The following is a 22,002-nucleotide window of genomic DNA, read 5'->3' as shown; positions in this document are numbered from 1 at the left end:
GTAGAATGTTTTTTGAGTGTCACCAGTTAGGCCGACACCAGTTAAACCATGACACTGGTTGTGTCTATCAGACGCAATAAATGATAAAAAGCTGACAATGGTTAAAACATTCTAGCTGTTACTTGTGAGGATAACATGTAAGCAAGTATTTTATGATAAATTAAAAGGTGATTTTTTTTCTTTTTTTACATTTCTTATTTTTAGCAATTGCAAACACTCTTTATCTGCAGACAGATCCCCTCAGCCTTTCGAAGGATTTCTTCAATGTCCAGTTTCATTGAGAGCTTGTTAAATTTACCTAAAGCTTGCTTTATATATTAAAGGAAAATAGACTGTGTGTTTATTGTAGTGATCAATAAGCCCCACAAGATGCTGCTGTTTTCCAATTGCAAGTGTTAGTAAGTGTTAGTAGATGCCCTTTAAGAAATGAAAGCATGTATTGTACTGCAGATAGAAATAACCAGGGTGTGCTCTTTATACACATACAGATAAAAACATATTTATGACTATTTATGACTTAGTCATGACTTGTACTTATGACACCTAACAATACTTTTATTGTGCTAAGCTCAGCAGATGTCATCCTAAAAAGAGAATTACTGTTTTTTTTTCTGGGACTATTACTCTGACTGTCTGACTGACACTGAAAAAAAAGAAATAGGTAGTATACAGTTCTGTTCTGTCTCTTATATAAACTTTCTGAGCAAGTTTGGACAAACATTCTGTCTGTCACATTCAGAACAGGTCAAACAAAGTGAAAAGACATGTTATAGTAGAGTGTACCAACCCAGATAGCATGAGTGCAACAGGCAATGGTTATCATTGTTCACTATCACTGGAGCTAGTTGGTAAATCAAATTCATACCAAGACCAATAAGGAAAAGAGGAAAACCCATCATGACAACCAAGGAAGCTTTCAGTGTGCTTCTTTACTCTTCTTTTGATAAAGAAATGCTGCCCAGTTCTGATAAAGCTACTGCCATAGCTGAATCCATGCTAATGTTGTAAGCAGCTGCCGTGATTTACAGGTTTGCAGTTACTTTTACTAAACCAGGCCCATATCTACAGCCTTTTAATCATAGACTGTAGAAAGAATTGGACAAACCCTGTGTGACGTCAGTCGTCTGCTTACAATAGGCGGACTCAAACAGCTTTTGAAGCCAATCCGCAGCGGCTTCCATATTGAAATTGTCTCAAATGAACTTTGGATCAACCTAATGGCCCGCCCACTAACTCGATTTCAAGTCAGCTAGCTAGCTAGCATTCTGGTTGACAGAATGAGGTCATATGAGGCACGCCAATCAGTGCGCAGTGAGGTTTTTCCTAAATAAAATCTAAACGATTGTGGTTCAAAAAGATTTCCCCCTACAGTGAGAGGACATGAAGACATTAGTTAATGAGACGTGTTTGGTTCTTTGAACCAGGCTGTAAACCAGTTTATTTCTAGTGTAAAAACAGCTTTTTCAGACGCGTGTTGTGCACAGGGCTTCCATACTTAATTATCTATCTACAGTCATGGACGAAAGTATTGGCACCCCTGGAATTTTTCCAGAAAATACACAATTTCTCCCAGAAATTGTTGCAATTACAAATGTTTTTGGTATCCACGTGTTTATTGCCTCTATGTGCATTGGAACAACATAAAAAATCTGAAGAAAAAAGACAAAATTGACATAATTTTACACAAAACTTAAAAAATCATTGGCACCCTTTTAAAACTGTGGGTGAATCATTTTATTTCAAGCATGGTATGCTCATTTAAACTCACCTGTGGCAGTAACAGGTGCTGGAAATCTAGAAATCACACCTGAAGCCAGTTAGAATATCTAAAAGTTGACTCAACCTTTGTGTTGTGTGCCTGTGTGTGTCACACCAAGCATGGAGAAGAGAAAGAAGAGCCCAGAATTGTCTGAGGACTTAGGAAGCAAAATTGTGGAAAAATATGAACAAGGTTTCAAAGACCATCTCCAGAGATCTTGAGATTCCTTTGTCCACTGTGTGTAATGTAATCGAGAAGTTTATAACCCATGGCACTGTGGCTAATCTTCCTGGATGTGGACGGAAGAGAAAAATTGACAAAAGAATACAACGCAGGATAGTTGGAATGGTGGATAAACATCCTCAGTCAACTTCCACACAAATTCAGACTGTCCTGCAGACTCAGGGTGCAAAAGTGTCAGCTCGGACCATACGTCGTAATCTGAATGAGATGAAGCGCTATGGCAGGAGACCGAGGAGAACCCCACTGCTGACAAAGAGACATAAAAAAGCCAGACTGGAGTTTGCAAAAATGTACCTGAGTAAGCCTCAATCCTTCTGGGAGAACATTTTGTGGACAGATGAGACTAAAGTAGAGCTTTATGGAAAAGCACGTCATTCTACTGTTTACAGAAAACGGAATGAGGCCTACAAAGAAAAGAACACAGTACCTACAGTCAAACATGGTGGAGCTTCAAAGATGTTTTGGGGTTGTTTAGCTGCCTCTGGCACTGGGTGCCTTGACTGTGTGAAAGGAATCATGAAATCTGGAGACTATCAAAAAATTTTGGGCCGCAATGTAGGGCCTAGTGTCAGAAAGCTGGGTCTGCATCAGAGGTCATGGGTGTTCCAGCAGGACAATGACCCCAACCCTCAGAAAGAAATGGTTGGAGACAAAGCGCTGGAGAGTTCTGAAGTGACCAGCAATGAGTCCAGATCTAAATACCATTGAACACCTATAGAGAGATCTCAAAACTGCTGTTGCAAGAAGCACCCCTCAAATCTGAGAGACCTGGAGCAGTTTGCAAAAGAAGAGTGGTCCAAAATTCTAGTTGAGAGGTGTAAGAAGCTTGTTGATGGCTATAGGAAGTGATTGGTTTCAGTTAGCTATTTTTTTTCCAAGGATGTGCAACCAAATATTAAGTTGAGGGTGCCAATAATTTTGTCCGGCCCATTTTTTGAGTTTAGTGTAAAATTATGCCAATTTTGGCCTTTTTTCTTCGGATTTTTTGTGTTGCTCCAATGCACATAAAGGCAATAAACACATGGATACCAACAACACTTGTAATTGCAACAATTTCTGGGAGAAACTGTGTATTTTTAAATTCCAAGGATGTCAATACTTTCGTCCATGACTCTATCTTTTGTGGTTTCATCTTTTCCTTGTCTCTGACTCAGTCCTCTTTGTTTCAGTGTTTTTGAGTAACAGCCATTCCCTGACAATTAAACTCCTAACCAGTCAAACAGGTTTTACAGTGAGAGTCAACCACATAGCTAACATTCTGTCATACACAGCGTCACTCTCACAGTTTCACTGAGGCCGTTAACATCAGGAGCTTATTTGCTCTGTGGATATCTACACCTGGGCAATCTAAACTTTTTTGGTCGCTTTCGATCCTAAAGTTTTCTTAAAAATTGTACACACTGCTGCTGGGCTGAGCCTCCTGTGGATTTAACTTTTGGATTTCATCTTCACCATTATTGAAACATTTGTTAAAAATGTCCCACCCCAGCACTCTTGATCTGGACAGATACAGCAACCCAGAGAAATCTCGCCGCTCCACCAGCAGGAATCAGCCCAGGGCCTCCCAGGCAAAGACCGGGGATGTTTTGTGTGACTTTTGTACCACCAGGAAGCAGAAAGCAGAGAAATCCTGCTACGTGTGCATGGCATCCTTCTGCGACGTACACCTGCAGTCTCACTACGAGTACCCGGCCCTGATGAAGCACAAGCTGGTCAAAGCCACAGGTCAGATGAGGGAGAAGGTGTGCGCTCAGCATGACAAGCTGCTGGAGGCTTTCTGTCGCACTGATCAGACTTCAGTGTGTGTTCTGTGTATGATGGACGAACACAAGCACCATGACATTGTACCAGCTGGAACAGAGAGGACTGAGAAACAAGTAAGTGGTGAAAACTGTCTTTTTTATCACCTTCTGGTTGAGGTTGATGACTGTCTGCCAGATGAATCTGGTTGTCCTCAAGGTTTCTGTCTGTTAGAGGAAGCTTTGTGTCACAACCATGGCCAAGGGTTTGCTCATGTAATATAAGAAAGTCTAGTCCTGCTCTTTATTCATATGTTATGAAGTAACATCTGTTGGGATTGGTACTTTAGATGTACAAATGTTAAAAGATTTGAGAGAGTAGATTTTTTTTTTATTTCACAAATCTGATTTGAACGTAAAAAAACTTTTTATATGTCATGTTACAGTCAACTTTAATGTCATTCCCTCCACAGAAGCAGCTTGGTAGCACCCTGCACAAGTCTCAACAGAGGATCGACCAGAGAATTAAAAAGTGGCAGGAGCTCCGACAAGCTGTTGAATCAGTCAAAGTAGGTAAAAAGTTAAGTCAACGTGTGGCACAAAAAAAACCAAGAAACTCAGTTACTTAAGTTTAAAAAAAGGTTTCAAACTGTCTGCCATGTTTCAAACAGCACTCTGCTCAGACGGTTCTGGAGGAAAATGAGCGGATCTTCACTGAGCTCCTGCTCTCCATCGAGAGAAAGTACAACGAAGTTAAGGAGATGATTCGCTCCCACGAAAGGACCACAGTGACACGGGGCGAGTTACTGCTGGACCGCTTGGAGGAAGAGATCACTCTCCTGAGGAAGAGACACAACGACCTGGAGAAGCTCTCACACACCGACGACCACATCCACTTTCTACAGGTGAGGTCCAAGAACCCCGACCAGGAATGCTCCAACTTTTCTGTTCGTGTACCGCCTCCTCTTCCATCTCAATCTTCTACTTTTTTCATGTTTTCTTCCAGAGTTGGCAGTCCCTGTCAGGCCCCTCAGGATACGAAGACCTCAACAGCATCAACGTCGCCCCTTATTACTCCTTCGAAACGACCAAGAGAGCCATCGCTTCACTCAAACTGCAAGTTGAAGAAATCAGCAAGACAGAAACGAGCAAAATCTCAGAAGCAGGTGAAAAAAGGGGATCTTTCAACATCTGCAGAAGCAGAACTGTCTCTCTAAGTGTTTCTTTTACTCTTATATTTCTTTTATGAAGCTTATGCTTCCTTTTGTATGTTTTGGTTTACAGTACGGGAAGTCCACATCACGGAAGAAGGTGAGACACAGTCGAGAAGGGACTCGATTCTGAGGGACGAACTAAAGCTGAGAGATGAACCAAGAATAAGAGAAGAACCGAGGACAAGAGAGGACTTCCTACAATGTGAGCTGTAGTTTTTAAATCTGTTTCTTGTTTATTTTCTGCTTTGTTTTCCTTTTAATCAGATTATTGCTAAAATAGTGTCTCTATCATAGTGAACTGATTTGTTACAGTGGAACCCAATTTCAGAGTCAAATCAAAGCTTTTAAAACTCCAGAAAGTGAGGAATGTTATAAAAGTTCATATTATAATAGTCATTGTATGCAGAAGAAAAGTCTAGCATAACAAAAGGGATGATTATACTAGCAGGTGAAACAACTGAAACTGACATTACGCAAGAAATACTGCCAGCAGAACAGGTTTGGTGAAAAGTAAGAAAGCAAACTAACAGTGGAGTTTTCTTCAGCAAACACAGGTGTTCCTGCGTTTCCTTCTCTTGATAATAGCATTTAAATAAGGTGCTGTAAGGGAGGGCACATATTTACTTAGTTGAAGTTTAAATACAACAAAACAAACTCACAGAAGCTTCCTGTATACTAGGGGTGTCCAAACTATGGCCCAGGGGCCAAATGTGGCCTGTGGCCCACTTTTGATTGGCCCGCAGCAAATTCTAGAGATAAAATGAAATATGGCCCACGTTAAAACATGAAGCTTGTGCTTAACTGTATTTTATGGATGGATTATCACAGCAAATAGCAGCACCAGTAACTTTCAGGGGCAGAGTCAGTGGTTGCCGGGGCTAAATGGGGCTCCCTGAAATCTGATTGGCTGCCCAAAACCCTGAAAATGACTGTCTATTTGCCCTGCCAGCCACCCTACCAATTGAGGCATACTCAATTCAATTCTAATCAATTGGATTAGTCTTACTAACTTGAAAATCCTCACTGCGAGGAATATAAAAGTGGCTCCACCGTCCGAATATATTTCTGTATGTGGCCCTCTGTGGAAAAAGTTTGGACATCCTTGCTGCATATGCATATGAAGGGACAGTAAAGCACAACATAATGTAATGTATTTGAAAACAAATCCTATAAAGTGATTAATAATGTGTTTGTACTGTATGATTTAGATGCCTGCCAGCTGATTCTGGATGTCAACAGTGTTCATCCCAACCTCCACCTGTCTGAGGGAAACCGAACAGCTACTATGAAGAATGATCCAAAGAACTACCCTGAACACGCTGAACGATTTGACCACTGGCAGCAGGTGAGGATTTAATACCTGATGTCACGTTCTTACTACAGCTGTATCCACTACAGCTAAATTAGAATAGGGGGGGCATTACAAATACTTAATGTAGCCCTTGTAGTAGAAAGCGCTTTCTTATTAGGAAACTTTAAAATATTAAAGAATTTTCTGAATGAAGACTTTTACATTTACTCATGTTTTTTTTTATTGTTTTTTGTTTCAAATTTTTTTAAAAGTCTTCCATTCTTTTATCAAGTATAAACATTTAAAATGTTTTAAAGTGGTATTGGTACCCTAATAAGACCTAAGACCTTGTTTATGGATCCTGAAATTATCCATTTTGAAGACAACAATGTAAACTCAATATTTATACAAAAAATATATATATATATTTTTGCCTTCTTCAGTTTCAATGTTCAAACATGTTTTAATTTTTTTGAGAGAGGAGGGTGAGTGTTGTCGGTGAAATTTAACCAGGATCAGGTGCTCTTTAGGATGAGTGGACAAAAAATTGAAGCACGATGTGCCAGATTATTTGCAAATATAGTCTACAGTAGAGATGGCAGTCACAACTGAATATCCAAGGCACTCTGATGCGATAGAAATTCTTTATTTAACAGGGATGACTTCATGTTTCGACTCATCGCGATTCTTCATCAGTTCCTTTAAGTGCTTAAGTGCAATAAGTGTGCCAACATTCTTCTGTTCACTCTAGACAATCCAACACAGCTGTCATTGCTTAAGTTGCCCATTAACTGTGAAAGCTACATAGCTAACAGAGATATGTAGCTAATGGAGCGATGTAGCTAACATAGGTATAGCTAAGCTCACAAAGCAGCTACTTAAGCTACATATCTAAGTTAGCTGTGTAGCTAAGTTAGTTTTAGGTATGTTTGCTAAAGCTCACTTTGCTAAAGCTACATAGATAATTTAAAGTTATTATTATTATTATTATTAACTTAGCTGAAGCTAAGCTCACAAAGCAAATATGTCAGCTATGTAGGTATGTTATCTAAGTTGCTACATAATCTTTAGGTATGTTTGCTAAAACTCACACTGCTAAAGCTAACTTAGTTATATGTAATGGAGCTTAACAGATAACTTAGCTAAAGCTAAGCTCACAAAGCATCTATGTAAGCTACGTAGGTATGTTATCTAAGTTGCTACATAATCTTTAGGTATGTTTGCTAAAACTCACACTGCTAAAGCTAACTTAGTTATATGTAATGGAGCTTAACAGATAACTTAGCTAAAGCTAAGCTCACAAAGCATCTATGTAAGCTACGTAGGTATGTTATCTAAATTGCTACATATTCTTTAGGTATGTTTGCTAAAACTCACATTGCTAAAGCTATCTTAGCTAAATTGGCTTATGTAGTAATGTTAATTATGTAGCTAGCGTAGCTATTTTAGCTTTAGCTAGAGCTAACAAAGCCACTGTTCATGGAACTTCTAAAACAGATCTATGCATAATTTAATCCTGGATTAGACCGCTGACCTTTTTTTCTGTTTTATTTATGAAATGTTTTAGTCTGTAATGTTTACAATGTGGTTATTTCATCAATGTAACTGCTAGACTTTGTTTATAAAGAAAGTTGAATTTAAATCAGAAATTTGCTGTACCAGCATATTATGGCAAACAGTATCTCAGGTAAGTGGTTTGTGAGAGCAGCCGTCAGAAATATACAGCCAGACTTATCGTATTGTCTTATGGTATCATGTCGTATCATATTGTATCCAGTGGTATTGTATTGTATCATACAAACCTTATTGTATTGTATCACATAATAAACCTGTAGCTATATAACCTTTATGCTTCAAGAACAGCTAGGCAAGTAAAACAAAGTTTATCATATCGTATTACATCATTATATATTTTGACAGCAGCTTTACACATTGTCTTAGTCCTTAAATAAGGATTTATATTGTTTTTGGTCACATTTTACTCATTTTCAACAAGTTTTAGCAAGTTTAAGTCAATTGAAACTCCAAAAGATTTTTTTTCCAGATTGAGACAATGAAAACTTTTTACATTTTCATCATTACTTTTATTTCAAACTTTTGTTGTCTACTTAATTAGCTAAACCATAAAATTATAACAAATTAATAAGAAAACACTCATATTAACTCACTATTTATTCTTAAATCATTTCAGAATAAACTGATGTAAATTATGACATTCCTTCTCTTTTCACATTTAAATTCTGATCATGTTTATGTCCAACAGTCCAGCACTAAAGTCTTGGTTTTGTTCAGTTTCCCTGACTAAAACTAAATTTATTTTTTGTCATTAGTTTTTTTTATCATCAAATGTCTATTTTTTAGCAAGTCATAATCTTGTTTTACTCATGGAAAAATGTTGTCACTTTTAGTCATATTTTTATTCAGCAAAATGACCACTACTGTATCATACCATACCATTTAAAGCAAGTGATTTTACATCATTTGTTGCAGCAAGTCACAGGTTGTGAACCAACCATCAAAATGTTTAAATATTTCATTTCTTCACATCTCCTCCAGGTGGTGAGCAGGGATGGCATTTCTGGATCTCGTTGCTACTGGGAAGTGGATTGGAGAGGAACTGAGATAGACGTGGCCGTCACCTACAGAGGCATCCGTCGTAAAGGAAATAGCAATGATTGCAGCCTGGGCTGGAATGACAAATCCTGGAGTCTGTACTGCAGCGACTCCAAAATGTCCTTTGTGCACAATAATAAGAGCAAAGATATCGTAGCTCCAGTGCCGTCTCGTATCGGCGTCTACCTGGATCATGCAGCAGGAGTACTTGCATTTTACAGTGTCTCTGATGGCATGCAGCTTCTACACAGAGTCCAGACTACTTTCACTGAACCTCTCTACCCTGCATTCAGTGTTTGGGGCTTTGGTACGACTGTAAGATTGTAGACTGAAGTTTCTTTAAGTTCCATCAAATTGCAAAAGATACTGAATATTACTCAGGAATTACACTCGCTTGTTTCATGTTGTCAATAGTGCAGAATCCAATCATGTATGATGTCTTTTATGATTGGCTTTCATTTGAATGTTTTGCTGTATGATTATTGCTCAGGGGTGGTTTATCAGTTGTACATACAGAATTATGCAGTAATTAAATACAATGTTAACTGCTGATCATTCTATTTATCTATAATCTATATCTTGTTTTTTTCTGTCATGTTGAAGCAAAGTTTCATCACATTTCTGCCATTTAATTCTGTCTGTGAAATTAAAATCCAGCTTCAAAAACACCAGTCTTATTGTATTTTTATTTGTTGTTCTCTGGCACTACAAATTTGGACCCTGAAAGTTTTCTGTGGACATTGGCCTTACTGGAACTTGAATTACTTTTGTTTTATTATCCATGTTGTGTATTAGTAATCTTGTCTCCAGTAGTACAGAAAGTCTATAACCTCCACATGTCTCCCAAGACATTAGCGCAGTAGAATGTTCAATATTATTTCATTTTATCAGTTTAAATGTATTTAATCAGGAAAACCTCACTGAGGTCAAGCATCTCATACAAGTGTCCTGGTCAGGACAGGAAGCAGCACATCTAACAGGCTTACAGACATGAAACACAGCAGTTAAAAACACAGATCAACTAATCCCAAGTCACAGAGCTCAAAGTCAGTGGTCAAAACATCTACAAGCCAAAGCATCCTCCTCCAGTGCCTTCAGCCTACTTTTAAAAGGTTTAGAAAGCCAAGCTCCCCAGGACCCAGAGTCTTCTGTAGCGGATTCCAGGCTGCAGGAGCAGGGTACCTGAAACTCCTTTTACCCACTTCAAGACACACTTAGGCGCAGATGGCAAAAGTAAATCTTGTGACCGAATCACAGAGTGAGGACTGAAGCTTTTAGCACTTTCACATGAATGCAATCACACAATTGTGAGGGAAGCAGATTAAGTAGCCCTATAAATAGGGATATGCAAATGATTTAACCTATGCTTCAATAATGATGGCCACCTGACTTGCTCAAACAGAATGCAATGATGAGTAAAAGACTAAGATTAGTTATGAACCTCAGTGCCCCATTGTACACAGTACCTAAAAATTTAAGGCATTGAGAAGATGCATGCATATATAAAATATCACCATAGTCAATCAGAGGCATAAAAGCGGCAGAAATAAAAAGTATTTTTTTGCAGTAAAAGAAATAAAAGACTTATTTCTGAAATAAAAACTTATTTACAAGTTGCTCAATATGATACCTAAAGGATGGCAACTTATCAATCAAGATGATATAATCAGGTATTTTATTATCTTTTAAAATGTTATCAAAATCAGAATCAGGTTTCATTGTTGAATACATTTTAACATAAAAGAAATTTGACTTGGTGTTTGGTGCAAAAATATAACATAGAAGAAGAATAACAATATTAGGAGGTTAATAATAATTTTTAAAAAAGAAAAGGCTAGACTTTAATAGCTTTAAATAGAAAAAATATAGAAGCAAAATAAGAATACATAATACAATATAAACAACTCAAAAGTATTTGCAAAGGTGCAAGAAGAAAAACTGTTCAGATGTGCAGGTATACTGGCAAATAGGTCATAGTGCATTTTTCAAAAGTAATATAAAACACAGTGTGCAGTTATAAAAAGAAAAGATAAAGTCTATCTGGCATTAATGTAACACATAAAGCCTGCATAGACATGCAATGATTTTGTAAAATGATTCAGAATAGTGAGAGTCTGGGGGCAGGGCAGGGGTATCATCAGAGTGACAGCAGAGGGGAAGAAACTGTCCTTGTGGTGGATGCAGGAGGTTTTGGTACTAATGGACCTCTGCCTCCTGCCAGAGGGAAAGGCCAGGTTTAATTCTTTTACATTTCTGTCATTATAAGTTATTGTGTATTACCTATTTGCAGCCCACCCACAGTCCCTCTGGGGCTCACATTTTGCACTTAGCACTCTAAACAATGCAAGTATACTTACATTTTAAATGATAGTCATCACAGGTTGGTTGCAGTGTCCTTTCTGCTGCATATAAAATGATCAGGAGAGATGAAATCACCTAGATTGGGTACTAATTCCACACACTGAGACGCCACATTTGGTCCCTCACCAGTATCTCTCTCATGTAAATATGTTTGTCCTCCAGGGGGCAGCAAAAACACGTTTGTTTATATGAACTGGCAGAACAAGTACAGATTTGCTCACTCACTGTGTCATATCTCCACACAGGTATCAGCTGCTTATTTAGTAACGCTGAGAAAAGAAAATTATGGACACCGATAAAGTTAGAGTAGAACCAAGGCCCACAAAGTACTTTTTTGCATGGAATTCGCCTGGAGTTTTCCACATAAACCAAAATGAAGAAACGAATATCGTCCTCCCAATGTCTGTTATGTGTTGCTAGGAAACAGAAGAGTTCGGCTTTATTTCCAGTTCCGGCCGCTTACGACGAGACCTTAAAGAATATGTTTAAAACGGTGAAAATCACTTCTTAACATTTATTGAGTTCTTGTGTGAGAAGGAGTAACACAGTGTGATTAAACTGCTTTTTAACTTCTCCATTTCATAGTCGGGTCCCACCGTTCCGCCTCCTTCGGCGCACAAGTAAACTAAAATTCAACGCACCCCTGCTACTACAGGTTTTCTCCGGGGCGGAGACAAACAGCTGGATACTCTCGAGTGTCTCGTGGCGGCGATGCGAGAAGAGCGACTGCATGTGAGCGCGAGCCTTCCCCCACTTTATTCAGTCTGAAGAAGGCTAACGGGACATCGGTGGTTGTGGAAACAACGACAGAAATAAAACAAGGTGACTACACCGTGTCCAGCGTGGAATAGTTTAAGGTCAAGAGAGGTGCTTGAAGCAGGTCGGGGTACTCAAAGTTACTAAAAAGACAAGGGAAACTTCCAGCTAACGTAAAGTCATTAGGTGAGTAGTCTCTGATTTTTCTTTGATGTTCGTCGTCGTTGCTAGCAAGAAACGTGAAGGTGAGGAGCTGTATGTGGCATGAGGAGAGATGAAGCTAAACTGAGTTTAATAGAAAAAGGTATAAATATACGCCTGAGAAATTAATTATAAGGGCACACCACACACATTAGGTAGTGTTTTTATTGATAGTTCACAAGACTGACTTAATCAGACAAACATCACAGACACCAAAACGGTTAAGTAAGTGGCAAAAGTCAGTGTATAAAAAGTAAAAACAGAAAATTAAAGCATCTTGAAAGTAGTTGCCTCTGTATTGGAGCATTTGCATTACAGTTTTTTTAGTGATTAAACACCTTTAAATAGTCATTTCAATAAACCTGAGCTGTGTCTGCAATGCCTTACTTGAAACAGTGTTTTTGCAAAAAGCTTACCCTGTTTACAACTATTGTTGTCTTTTTAAATAAATCTGTATTTTAATCTCTGTTGCCTACTCCTGTATGTAGCTGTCTGTCTTTTTAATTGGAAAAAGCACACTAAAACAGAGTAATGTCCCTCTTGGAAATGGACAAAGTCTTGTTCATTAAACCTGATTCAGATTCTGATTGAATAAACAAGGCATGAGCATGATTATGATTCTGATTATTATGATGATTACTCACCTCCCATCTCCTCTCATTCACCAGCTCCAAGGGACGCATCTGTCCTGCCGGTGTCCCATCGACCATCCTCCCCCCTTCAGGAAAATGAATCAGTCGGTGGCCGTGCAGATGTCCGTCACTCTCAGTTAAATGTTAGTGCTACTTGAGCAGAAATCGCTCGGCTGGCCGAAGAGGAAAAAGAAGAAAAGGGCTGTTGAAGGTGCTAGAAGATGTCTCTGTGGATGATACTGCCTGTCAGCCTTCCAGTGCTGACCATCACTGGAATATGGGTCGTGTAAGTGTCTTACTTTTTATGTGTTATTAGGTAAATAAGACTGAATGAGTTGTAAAAACTACCTTCTGCCATGATAGTGAGTAGTGATGCTCAGTGCAACAAGATTGATGTTATGTAAAGGACGATTTAAAGGCATTGCAAGATAGTGTAGTCACCTTTGTGAATGAAACATTAGCTGCCGTTAAAAATATTCATTTTCTGCTGTCATACAAAAACATGCTTAAACTGTAATTAACACAATATTTTAAACCACCTCACACACAGGAACAATGCATCCCCCCCAAATTGAAAATATATTGTCAATAAAACATCGGCAAAACACAGATTCATATAAAGAGAATAAACAGAGATTAACAGGAAATGTAAGATTGTTGGAATTACTGCATTAGTTGCGATAACAGTTAGGTCCCTAATCAGTGTATACATTTTGTTTCATCGTATTCATTGCATGCTTTGTCATTGTGCTTCAGCACTCTTTGGTTAAGCTACTGTAACATCTCCCTTCAGCCACAGTGATGTAAAATAAGTACACCACTGCACCTTAATGTTTCTTTTCAGTAAAAAAAAAAAAAAACCCACACAACTCAGTGGTCAAGTCAAAATTTATCTGCACTTTGAATTATCAAACATTTCACTTTTTATAGTTCCCTTATTTCCTTCCAGTCAATGTCAAGTTCCCTTTCATGGTTAAGTTCCTATCATAGTCTTATGATAATCGATCTATCTGAAATTCTTATGTCCTCTCAAAATAAAAGCAGGTCTCTATCCAAATGAGAAGTCCATTACACATATTTTAGGATAGCATAACAATAAATCGTATAAAACAGTTTGAAATGAAGAAAGTGGACTTAAAATTTAACAATCAAAGGTGATTAGTAGTGAGTAACTATATCAATTCTGAAATTAATTGGCAGTATTTTTTAAATTGTAACACAGGCCTAAGAATTTCCAATATCTGAATCAACAGTGGAATAAACTGCATCTTATGTGAAATAATATTATGACGTTAACCCACAACAGCACTTGTGCAATTCCTAAGACTGTCTCATGAAACCGTAAAACCTTTTTCACACACCTGTTCCACCTACACATACTTTGACCAATCTCAGTCTCTTTTTGATTCTCACATTTAATTCAAATGGCAAAATGACCAGAAGAGCCTCACGTCTACGTTTGCACCAGCATCTGCTTTCATATTTATACGGTTTGATATTAAATACCTATGTTTGCATAAAAGTCCTGAGAAAGATTTTAAAATAATTGTGATATTTGAATGGTCTTTCATTTGGGTAAAGGTTGTTTGTATTCTTAGATGTAGTTTTTAATTTTAAGTTTTAAGCAAAGCCATTTGATACCGCTGCCTCTCTTCTTGTAAGGCAGAGCGGCATATTTACCCTGAAATTCCTGGCAGCCATGGTGATCTCATGTGGCTTAACTCTCTTCAAGACGGACCTGGGATTATCACCCCTCTCTTAAAGTGTGATGTGCAGGTTCACAGTATAGCCTCATTATCTACAGCTCTGAGCAGGTCTGTTTAGAGGACAGCCGTAGTACCTCCCGGTTATGTTTGAGCTTCTCTGTTATTACTCTGAAAGAAGGAATTCAGACCTCAAAGGGAGACAGACAGGTGGCCTGATTCCAAGTTGCCTTATTTTTTCTGCATTCAGGCTGTCTGTTACATGTATGATGAGTTAAGTAAGACGTTGGATGCCAACGCTGACACCATGTGCACCAATAACTGTCTGTGGACGTGGCGGCTTCACTGTCCAAGCAGGAGTGTGTATTCAGGTGTGCAGGGAGACAAGTTTGAACTGTAAATGTTGTTCTAGCCTTTCTGGGTTGTCACAATACAAACATTTGAACTGAAATTTGAAACTAGTGATAATCATAGGTTATAGATACCTACTTTTTGTTTTCAATCATCAAAAATTGCAAGCAAACTACTCCATCTAAATTGAAAAATGGCATTATAGTGGACTCAAATGTTGCTATTGTGTGCTGGGGTTTGCCTACAATCTTTGATGAATTCATTCCTCTCCTGAGGATCTATCATATGAAACAGATCTAATTTTCCAAGGTTTTGTTACTTTTAGAAAATATAGATCATTGGAATTACAGGCTGTATTAATTTTAAATCACTTGGTATTGAAAAAATGCATTAAGTTCTGAAAATTTGTCAACCTTATCAGACTTACAGTATACTGCACTGGAGAACATCAGGTGAAAAAAGTGCCAGCTCTGCACATTTCTCTTGGTTTTATCTCTGGGGTAGAAAGTTGATCCAATTTAAGTTGCCCAAATGCTGCAGACTGTCAGTCCCTTAAACACATTTCCTTCCCTTTACCTTGACAAGGGCGCCTTGTTTCCAAGAGCAGTCAAGGGTCTTTTTCCAGACTCGAGGAATGTCAAAGGATGTGACAAGTTGCGTAACGCCCTCTCTCTCTCAGTGTGAGTGACTTGAGGGGGAGTAAGGTAAATAGTAGAGGAGAGAAATAGGGAGCGAAAGCAAAACTTTCTCTCAGCATCTGGTGGCCATGCCAAGAGTATGGATGGCCTGTGTAGCCAAAAATACTCAGGCTTATGCCAACTAGAGAGACTTCACATAGAAGCCATAGCTGTTAAAGATACTGCACCTGTTAAAGACACTTCTTCTTTTTAAAGTACTTTTAAACACCATGCCTTTTAGCTGAGGTTATCAGATGTTGGATGTTCTGACACTTTTTGGGACCATGTGTTTCAAAGAAAATCACTGTTTTTTAATTAATGGCAGTGTCAAGAAGTGCAGAGGCTTTAAAATAACATTTGTTGCATAATACAGGAGCTTGGGAGAGTAACTTGGAGGGTACTGAAAACACGAGTAAAGAAGGCATGGGCCACCACAATGGGGGAAACTACATAACAAAAACATGACAGGCAGCTGTAATCATGCCAACATGTGATTCTTCACTGTCAGTGAAGCCAGTTGGTAAATCAGACTCTTACCAAAGTAGGCAATATATCTTTGCACCAAGAAGGCTGTCATTGAAAAGTTTTTTACTCTCCTTCTAGTTCTAATAAAGCCACTTCTTTAGCTGCATCCACTATTATCTCTTCACTGGCTGCCATTGTTTTCAGGCTTCTACTAAACCTCACCCGTTGCTTCTGCTTCTTTCTCCTTAAATGATGCCGATTAGTCTGGTCATTCTCTGATCAGAAAAAAGCGAATCAGAGAGAAGCTTGGCAAGATGGATCCACCTGATGAAATGGGTATCAAGAACAGACATGATATTGGCTTTGCAAGGTTAAAATTTGCCTGAAATGTCTGGTCATTGAAAACAATAAATCTCCCAGCATTGGGTGCCTAGGGGATTCTATTTTTATTGCCATGGTATCAAACAGGTATCTATATTGTTTGATCTTTACCAGCATTATTCATCACACTCTCTTATGCCATTTCTGATGTGTTATTTATGCACGTTTTTTCCCCCATTCCAGATCTTTCCACAATAGCGTGTCCTATGAGTTCTTTGTTCGATCCTAAATAAGTACAACATAGTCAATTCTGCCTAAATATCATTCACAGACATGCAATTACTGGTTACAACCACTGCTGAGCTAAGAGTGAGGTCTCATTATGTAAGCAAACCTATTATTACTTAGCCTTGTCTGAGCACAGAGTGCACGAGTCTAGTTTCACATACAGCTAAAAGGACCTCTTGTAAAAGGTCCCAGAGTGGCTCTGCTGCTATTCTCGTTATGAATGATGACCAAATATAAAAATAATGCATCAAAGATTGTGGAGAATGACAACATTATAACATTACTTTGCTATAGTTTCTTCTGCTATTGTCTCCTTATGACGACCATGATTCTCTACAGCATTGTAAGCTTTTTTGTTTTTATCAAGTCTAATGTCATGTGGTTCAAGAGCTCAAAGTTGGAGCTCTGGCAGCCTTCTCTACCTGACGGCCATGTTCCACTCACACATGTTGGTCTCCTTGCTGCATTATGCAAGAGTCCTGCTTTAACAGACAACATGCCTGCCATCTGGCTCAATATGACTTTCACGTGCTGATTTGCATAACCTAATTCCAACCAAATGCTGCTATCCTGCAAGGCAGTCTCCATCAGACCTGTACTCACCAATCACGTGTAGCGCTGAGTTTTGACTATTGAGTGCTCACACTTTTCAGAGACACTTCTGTGCTTAAATAGATAGATACTTTATTATGTCAACTTTACAAAACCATTAGAACTCTTTGCTTAACTTTAATCTGCTAGAAGTAACCAGAGAGATTTAACATCAGGCTTTTAAATTGGATCTCCTCTAGTGTACAATTCAGTACAAAGAAATTTTGTGATAATATGAACTAAATGAACACAACCTTAAAATAAATAGTAAAGTGATTCAGGGTGGGGAAGAAAATTCTTGTCGTTATCTGCAACCTGTCTCTTCAGGCTGATTCACAGTGGCACTTCAAGGCTTGATATTTATACCCCCATGACATTTTACCTTCACGATGATTGTTGACATAGAGAGAGGATGAAGTGATACCTCTCTCTGCTGACTTTGAAGGTAGTAACAGAGGTGTTAGTTGGGCAACAGCTGGATCAGCTGAATCAGCGAGAAGTGCAATGCTATGTGCTTGTCTGGGATACCATTTATAAAATGCATTAACTGGGAATTATAACTTATTTTGGCAATCAATACGAAGAGGTTATCCTTGAGGCCTTGGTGTTGACATACCGATAGCTCAGCCTGCATACAGGGCTGGTCTGGGATGCCTTCATCTAAATTGGATCAGTTGTGAAGTTTCTTATTTACTAGTAAATAAGAAACATGGCTTTATTTATGAGCTGCTATTTCCTTCAATCCAGCCCTGCTTGAAGTGTTGGAAATAGCAGCTCTTTTTAGAGAGCCAGATTCTTTCACTCAGCTGAGTAGAAAAGAGCAGATGTTTTGGTTCCAAAATGGCTTGTAATTTGATGGCATTTTTCATTTTTTGATATCTTCAAAACAAAACAAAACAAAAATAGAGAAAAAGCAATAGGAGCCAGCTTGTAGAACCGGATCATCGGCAAACAACACATCATGACTTCCTTTTTAACTTGTTGCCCTGAACTGAGGTATTTTAATTTAACCAGTACTCCACATTTATTTGCTTGGTTTCATTTAAAATGGTGTTTACAACACCAGGAGGGAGAAAAGCGGTTAAAGAGGCACTGCTGGCTTCTTAGCTTGTGGCTAATTTGGCTAATTTACCCCCACTTATTTTTATTACAAGCAGCTTCACTGCACAGAACATCCAGGAACCAAACCAGTAACCAAGGTAAGAGAGCCACAGAAATTATGTATAGGCTACTGTTTGCATAAGAGATGGACAAGTGACTTCCAGTACCACTGAAGACGTATTGTTAATGCATGATATGGTTGCGTGTACTGAAGCGCATTCACTTGGTATCCAAAAGCCCAAAACACATTGTCATTCCACAATAATGTATTGTCTAGGGCAGCAAATATGATGCTGTCTGAAATCAATATGAGCTTCTTAAGTTGTGGTAATGGGCTTTTTTACTGTGCAGTCGCAGAAATGCACTATGAAAACACCTTTGAACCGTGCAGCTTTGGTTGAAGCATGAGCGTGAATTTAACTTTAGACTTTAAAATGCTGTAAGTTTATAAGTGTTACTATTATTCTCTGAGTTTGTAATCACATGCTTAAATAGCATCATACTGCTGGGTTCCAGGTTGAAAGTGTAGGGAAGTAAAAACTGTAATAACTGTTTCATCACTTCCTGATTGATCAACTATGGAAAGACTATGGATAGTTAATTAGATTTTTTTTGTTAAAACATCATATAAACACCCAGTCACTTCCTAGCCTGTGTGAAGCTGATTCATGATACAACTACATTCCTCATTTGATAACATCACCAAGCTACAAATATTAGCCTAGCTAATACTGCTAGTAGCTAGCAGTCACATCAAGAAACTTGTAATGTAAGTTTTCATGTTCTAGCTGTTGCTGCTCAGTGAGCTACAAATATGTTGTTAACTTGGGGCATGGAGTATGTTTCTTTGTATTTTCATTGTCTTTAGTTTGTAGTCATTCCTCAGGGACTAAAACAAAAACAGTTTGTTAAACTCCCTGTGTTTATCAGGAACACCTGATGACAAAATAATAATTAGGTTTGAGCTTCGAGACCACAACGTGATGTCTAAGGAAAATGTCCAGTGTGTGAGAAGAGGGAATGGAGCTGTGTTTTGTTTTCATGACTGAGACCTAGCACTTTATTTTGGGATGTTCGTCTTTATTCTCTGAGATGTTGGTATATCGGAATGACACCAGAACCTTTGTGGGACTGAAATTTGTCTTATTACTGCAGATATTGTCATGAATGTCTGCATGTGTTGACACATGTCTAGTTTCTGGGTAGCAGCTGTATTTGTCAGTATATGTCTCTATCCTTCAAAGGCTGGCTTGTGATGCTGTCTGCCATGGAAACAAACTTAATTTGCACTTAACCTCCCACTGAACTACGAGTGCTTTCACAAATCAAGACGAATAGTCCTTTAGTCCATCCCTGTGTTTCTGACTCTTGCTGTCTGCCCTGGAGGTTGAAAATAGATATTTTTATATTTTATTGTTAATTACATTTGTTTGTGTTATAACAAAGGAATGACATTACATAATGTTTCCATTGAAGCTTTCTTTTGTGCCCCCTCTGTTTGTTGATAATAGATTTTACTGTTTGAAGCCCAGTTTGGCATATATTAAAAGAACAAGGATTCTTTCATCCTCTTCTGTCTTCAGCAGTTACATAAAGTGTTTAGTCTGATTGTCTAAATTGTTGATACTTTGATATGTTTTTTATAATAGTACAAGTTTTAAAACAAAACATTCTGTGATCTCAGTGAACAACTGTATTGAAAAGTAGAGAAGGCGTGTGTAGTTGTACATTACGCAGGTTGGGAAAATAAACTCATGACACCTTAGCCCAAAGGCAGCAAAAGGACCTGAGGTATTGTTCAGCAGTACTTCACTGGCTGACTCAGTGTTGGAAACCTATCTGGTCTTTCTGTGTAAACTTGATATTTGTTTATTTTTCTTTATTTAGCCTATGTATTAGCACAGAGAACTTACTATGATTAAGTCCCTTTATCCCAGGGTGGCACTGATCTAATATAAGTAAAACCAGCCAAATGTAAACAGAATCACATTGAAAAGTAAGAACATATAAACACAGATAATTACCACGCTACCTTACCCAAACCAATACAGTAGGTGTGCATATAAGATATAAAATAGCTGTTGCTTTATAAGGTCAAAAGTGGAGATGAGCAAAAGGGAAATTTTGATATTTTTTCTTTTGTATGATTATTTCAGCAATCTGTATTTGCTCTAACTATTGTTATTTGTAACTTTTTCTCTCAGTGATTATGAAAAGTTGTATTTGAGGAGCTCTGATTTACCCGTTTAACATTAGTATTAGCAGTGAGCTGATCTCTTTAATGGTCAAACGAGAGAAAATATCCTTTTTGGAAACAAAAGAAAAGGAAAAAATGGGCTGTATCAATACTGGTCCTGGTTTTCACAATCAGTGCATCTCTAATTTCTTCAGGGGTAGCTGATAGCTAACACTAGTTTAGTCTGACTGCATGAAAATAGTGTAAGAGTGTGTAAAACACACTCAATCTGAATGAGCAAGCACTGTTCATTTGCCTCTAAAATGTTATCGTATTTGCTGCTGTAAATTCGTAATTCATTGTGCATCTTTCTTCAAAGTTGTTTACTTGATTAAAATAACAATTCTGAGGACTGATGCTGATCTCCAGATGTTGGAGTTTAAAGATACTGCATGATCGATATTGAGCTTTCTTTAACACAGTCCTATGGGAGATCCTATTTATACAGCTCCCTCTAAGGAATCATGATATTTTTCCCTTGGCTGGAAAGGAACCTAAAGTATTTTAGCAATTATACAGAGTCTGGGGCATTTTACACTTTAAAAGAAAAAGAAATATAATTCTAAAGGACAGATACATTTTGTAATGTTCGTGCTGTTTCTAAATCTGGGTCTTCAGCTTGCAAAGTCCATTTTCTATCTCTCGATCCTTAGGTCTTTGACTTCACTGAGGATGTGGCGGGTCAATAACCTGTCCGAATAAACACGGCTGGATTTCTGTGTTATTCATTCCAGTTTGGTTGACACAAACCAGTTTTTTTCTGTCTTTGAGTCCCATACAGGGCGATAAGAAATGGTCAAATACCAGGTCACCAGAGTTGGAAGGTTGAACAGACTCGGTGCTGGGCCATACTGGCAAGCCTACTATTTTAGGTGCTTTTTTAAAGATTATTTTCAGGCTTTTTGCCTGTATTTGATTGGACAGCTGAAGAAAGACTGGAAATATGAGAAGAGGTTATGGGGAAGACCCATAATCAATCCCAGGACCAGTGCATGGAGGACTACAGCCTGAGCTTATGGGCACTGACTCTACCTACTGAGCTACACTGGAACCCTAGTTGCTTTTTAACATTTAAAAAAAAGATCAATTAAAAGGTTGATCATGCTGATTTGAAGTAACACATTTGGCTTTAAAATAACAGCCATTTTAAACTGCGTACATCAGGAGTTAAATGTGCTACAAAACAGAAAACATACAGCTTAAGGTATATGATTAATTCATTACACATTATTATACTATTAGCACGCTCTTCAAATACCAACTTTATACCTCACAGTGCTCTGTACGTGAAAGAAATTTAGAGGTCACTGTAATGGTTATTTCCTCTGTGCATTTCTTGCTGTATGTGGAGTCCATTTTTGGTTGAAAAGTTGACTTGTTTTGAAATATTTCTCCTTGAGTCACTTTGTTTGGCACTGTAATCTTAAGGCATCTCAAAATATACCCAAAATATCTTTTTA

At 38.1% G+C, this 22,002-nt stretch overlaps 2 protein-coding genes across 3 annotated transcripts in view; both read left to right on the top strand.

Moving 5' to 3' along the window:
• Window positions 1-3,297: 3,297 nt before the first annotated feature.
• LOC121511435 (tripartite motif-containing protein 16-like) lies at window positions 3,298-9,504 on the top strand. The gene is made up of 7 exons (XM_041790122.1): window positions 3,298-3,879; window positions 4,215-4,310; window positions 4,413-4,646; window positions 4,748-4,907; window positions 5,026-5,157; window positions 6,164-6,300; window positions 8,803-9,504. Exons 1-7 carry the CDS (start codon window positions 3,478-3,480, stop codon window positions 9,184-9,186), a joined length of 1,545 nt encoding a protein of 514 aa, XP_041646056.1. The 5' UTR covers window positions 3,298-3,477; the 3' UTR covers window positions 9,187-9,504.
• A 2,421-nt stretch (window positions 9,505-11,925) lies between these two features.
• Window positions 11,926-22,002, top strand: part of zgc:154058 (uncharacterized protein LOC795538 homolog) — a 53,513-nt gene continuing 43,436 nt past the window's right edge. The window contains exons 1-2 of one of the 2 annotated variants that reach the window (XM_041788807.1): window positions 11,926-12,042; window positions 12,846-13,095. In XM_041788807.1, the coding sequence (XP_041644741.1) occupies window positions 13,031-13,095 (65 nt within the window). In that variant the 5' untranslated portion in view covers window positions 11,926-12,042; window positions 12,846-13,030. Of the gene's footprint in view, window positions 12,163-12,845; window positions 13,096-22,002 lie in introns of both variants that reach the window. The other variant, XM_041788806.1, reaches the window with a different exon arrangement.

This window comes from Cheilinus undulatus, linkage group 6 (assembly GCF_018320785.1).
Source record: "Cheilinus undulatus linkage group 6, ASM1832078v1, whole genome shotgun sequence".
NCBI lineage: Eukaryota > Metazoa > Chordata > Actinopteri > Labriformes > Labridae > Cheilinus > Cheilinus undulatus.
The sequence above is the reverse complement of the archived record's forward strand: the minus strand, read 5'-3'. Positions and strand labels throughout refer to the sequence as shown.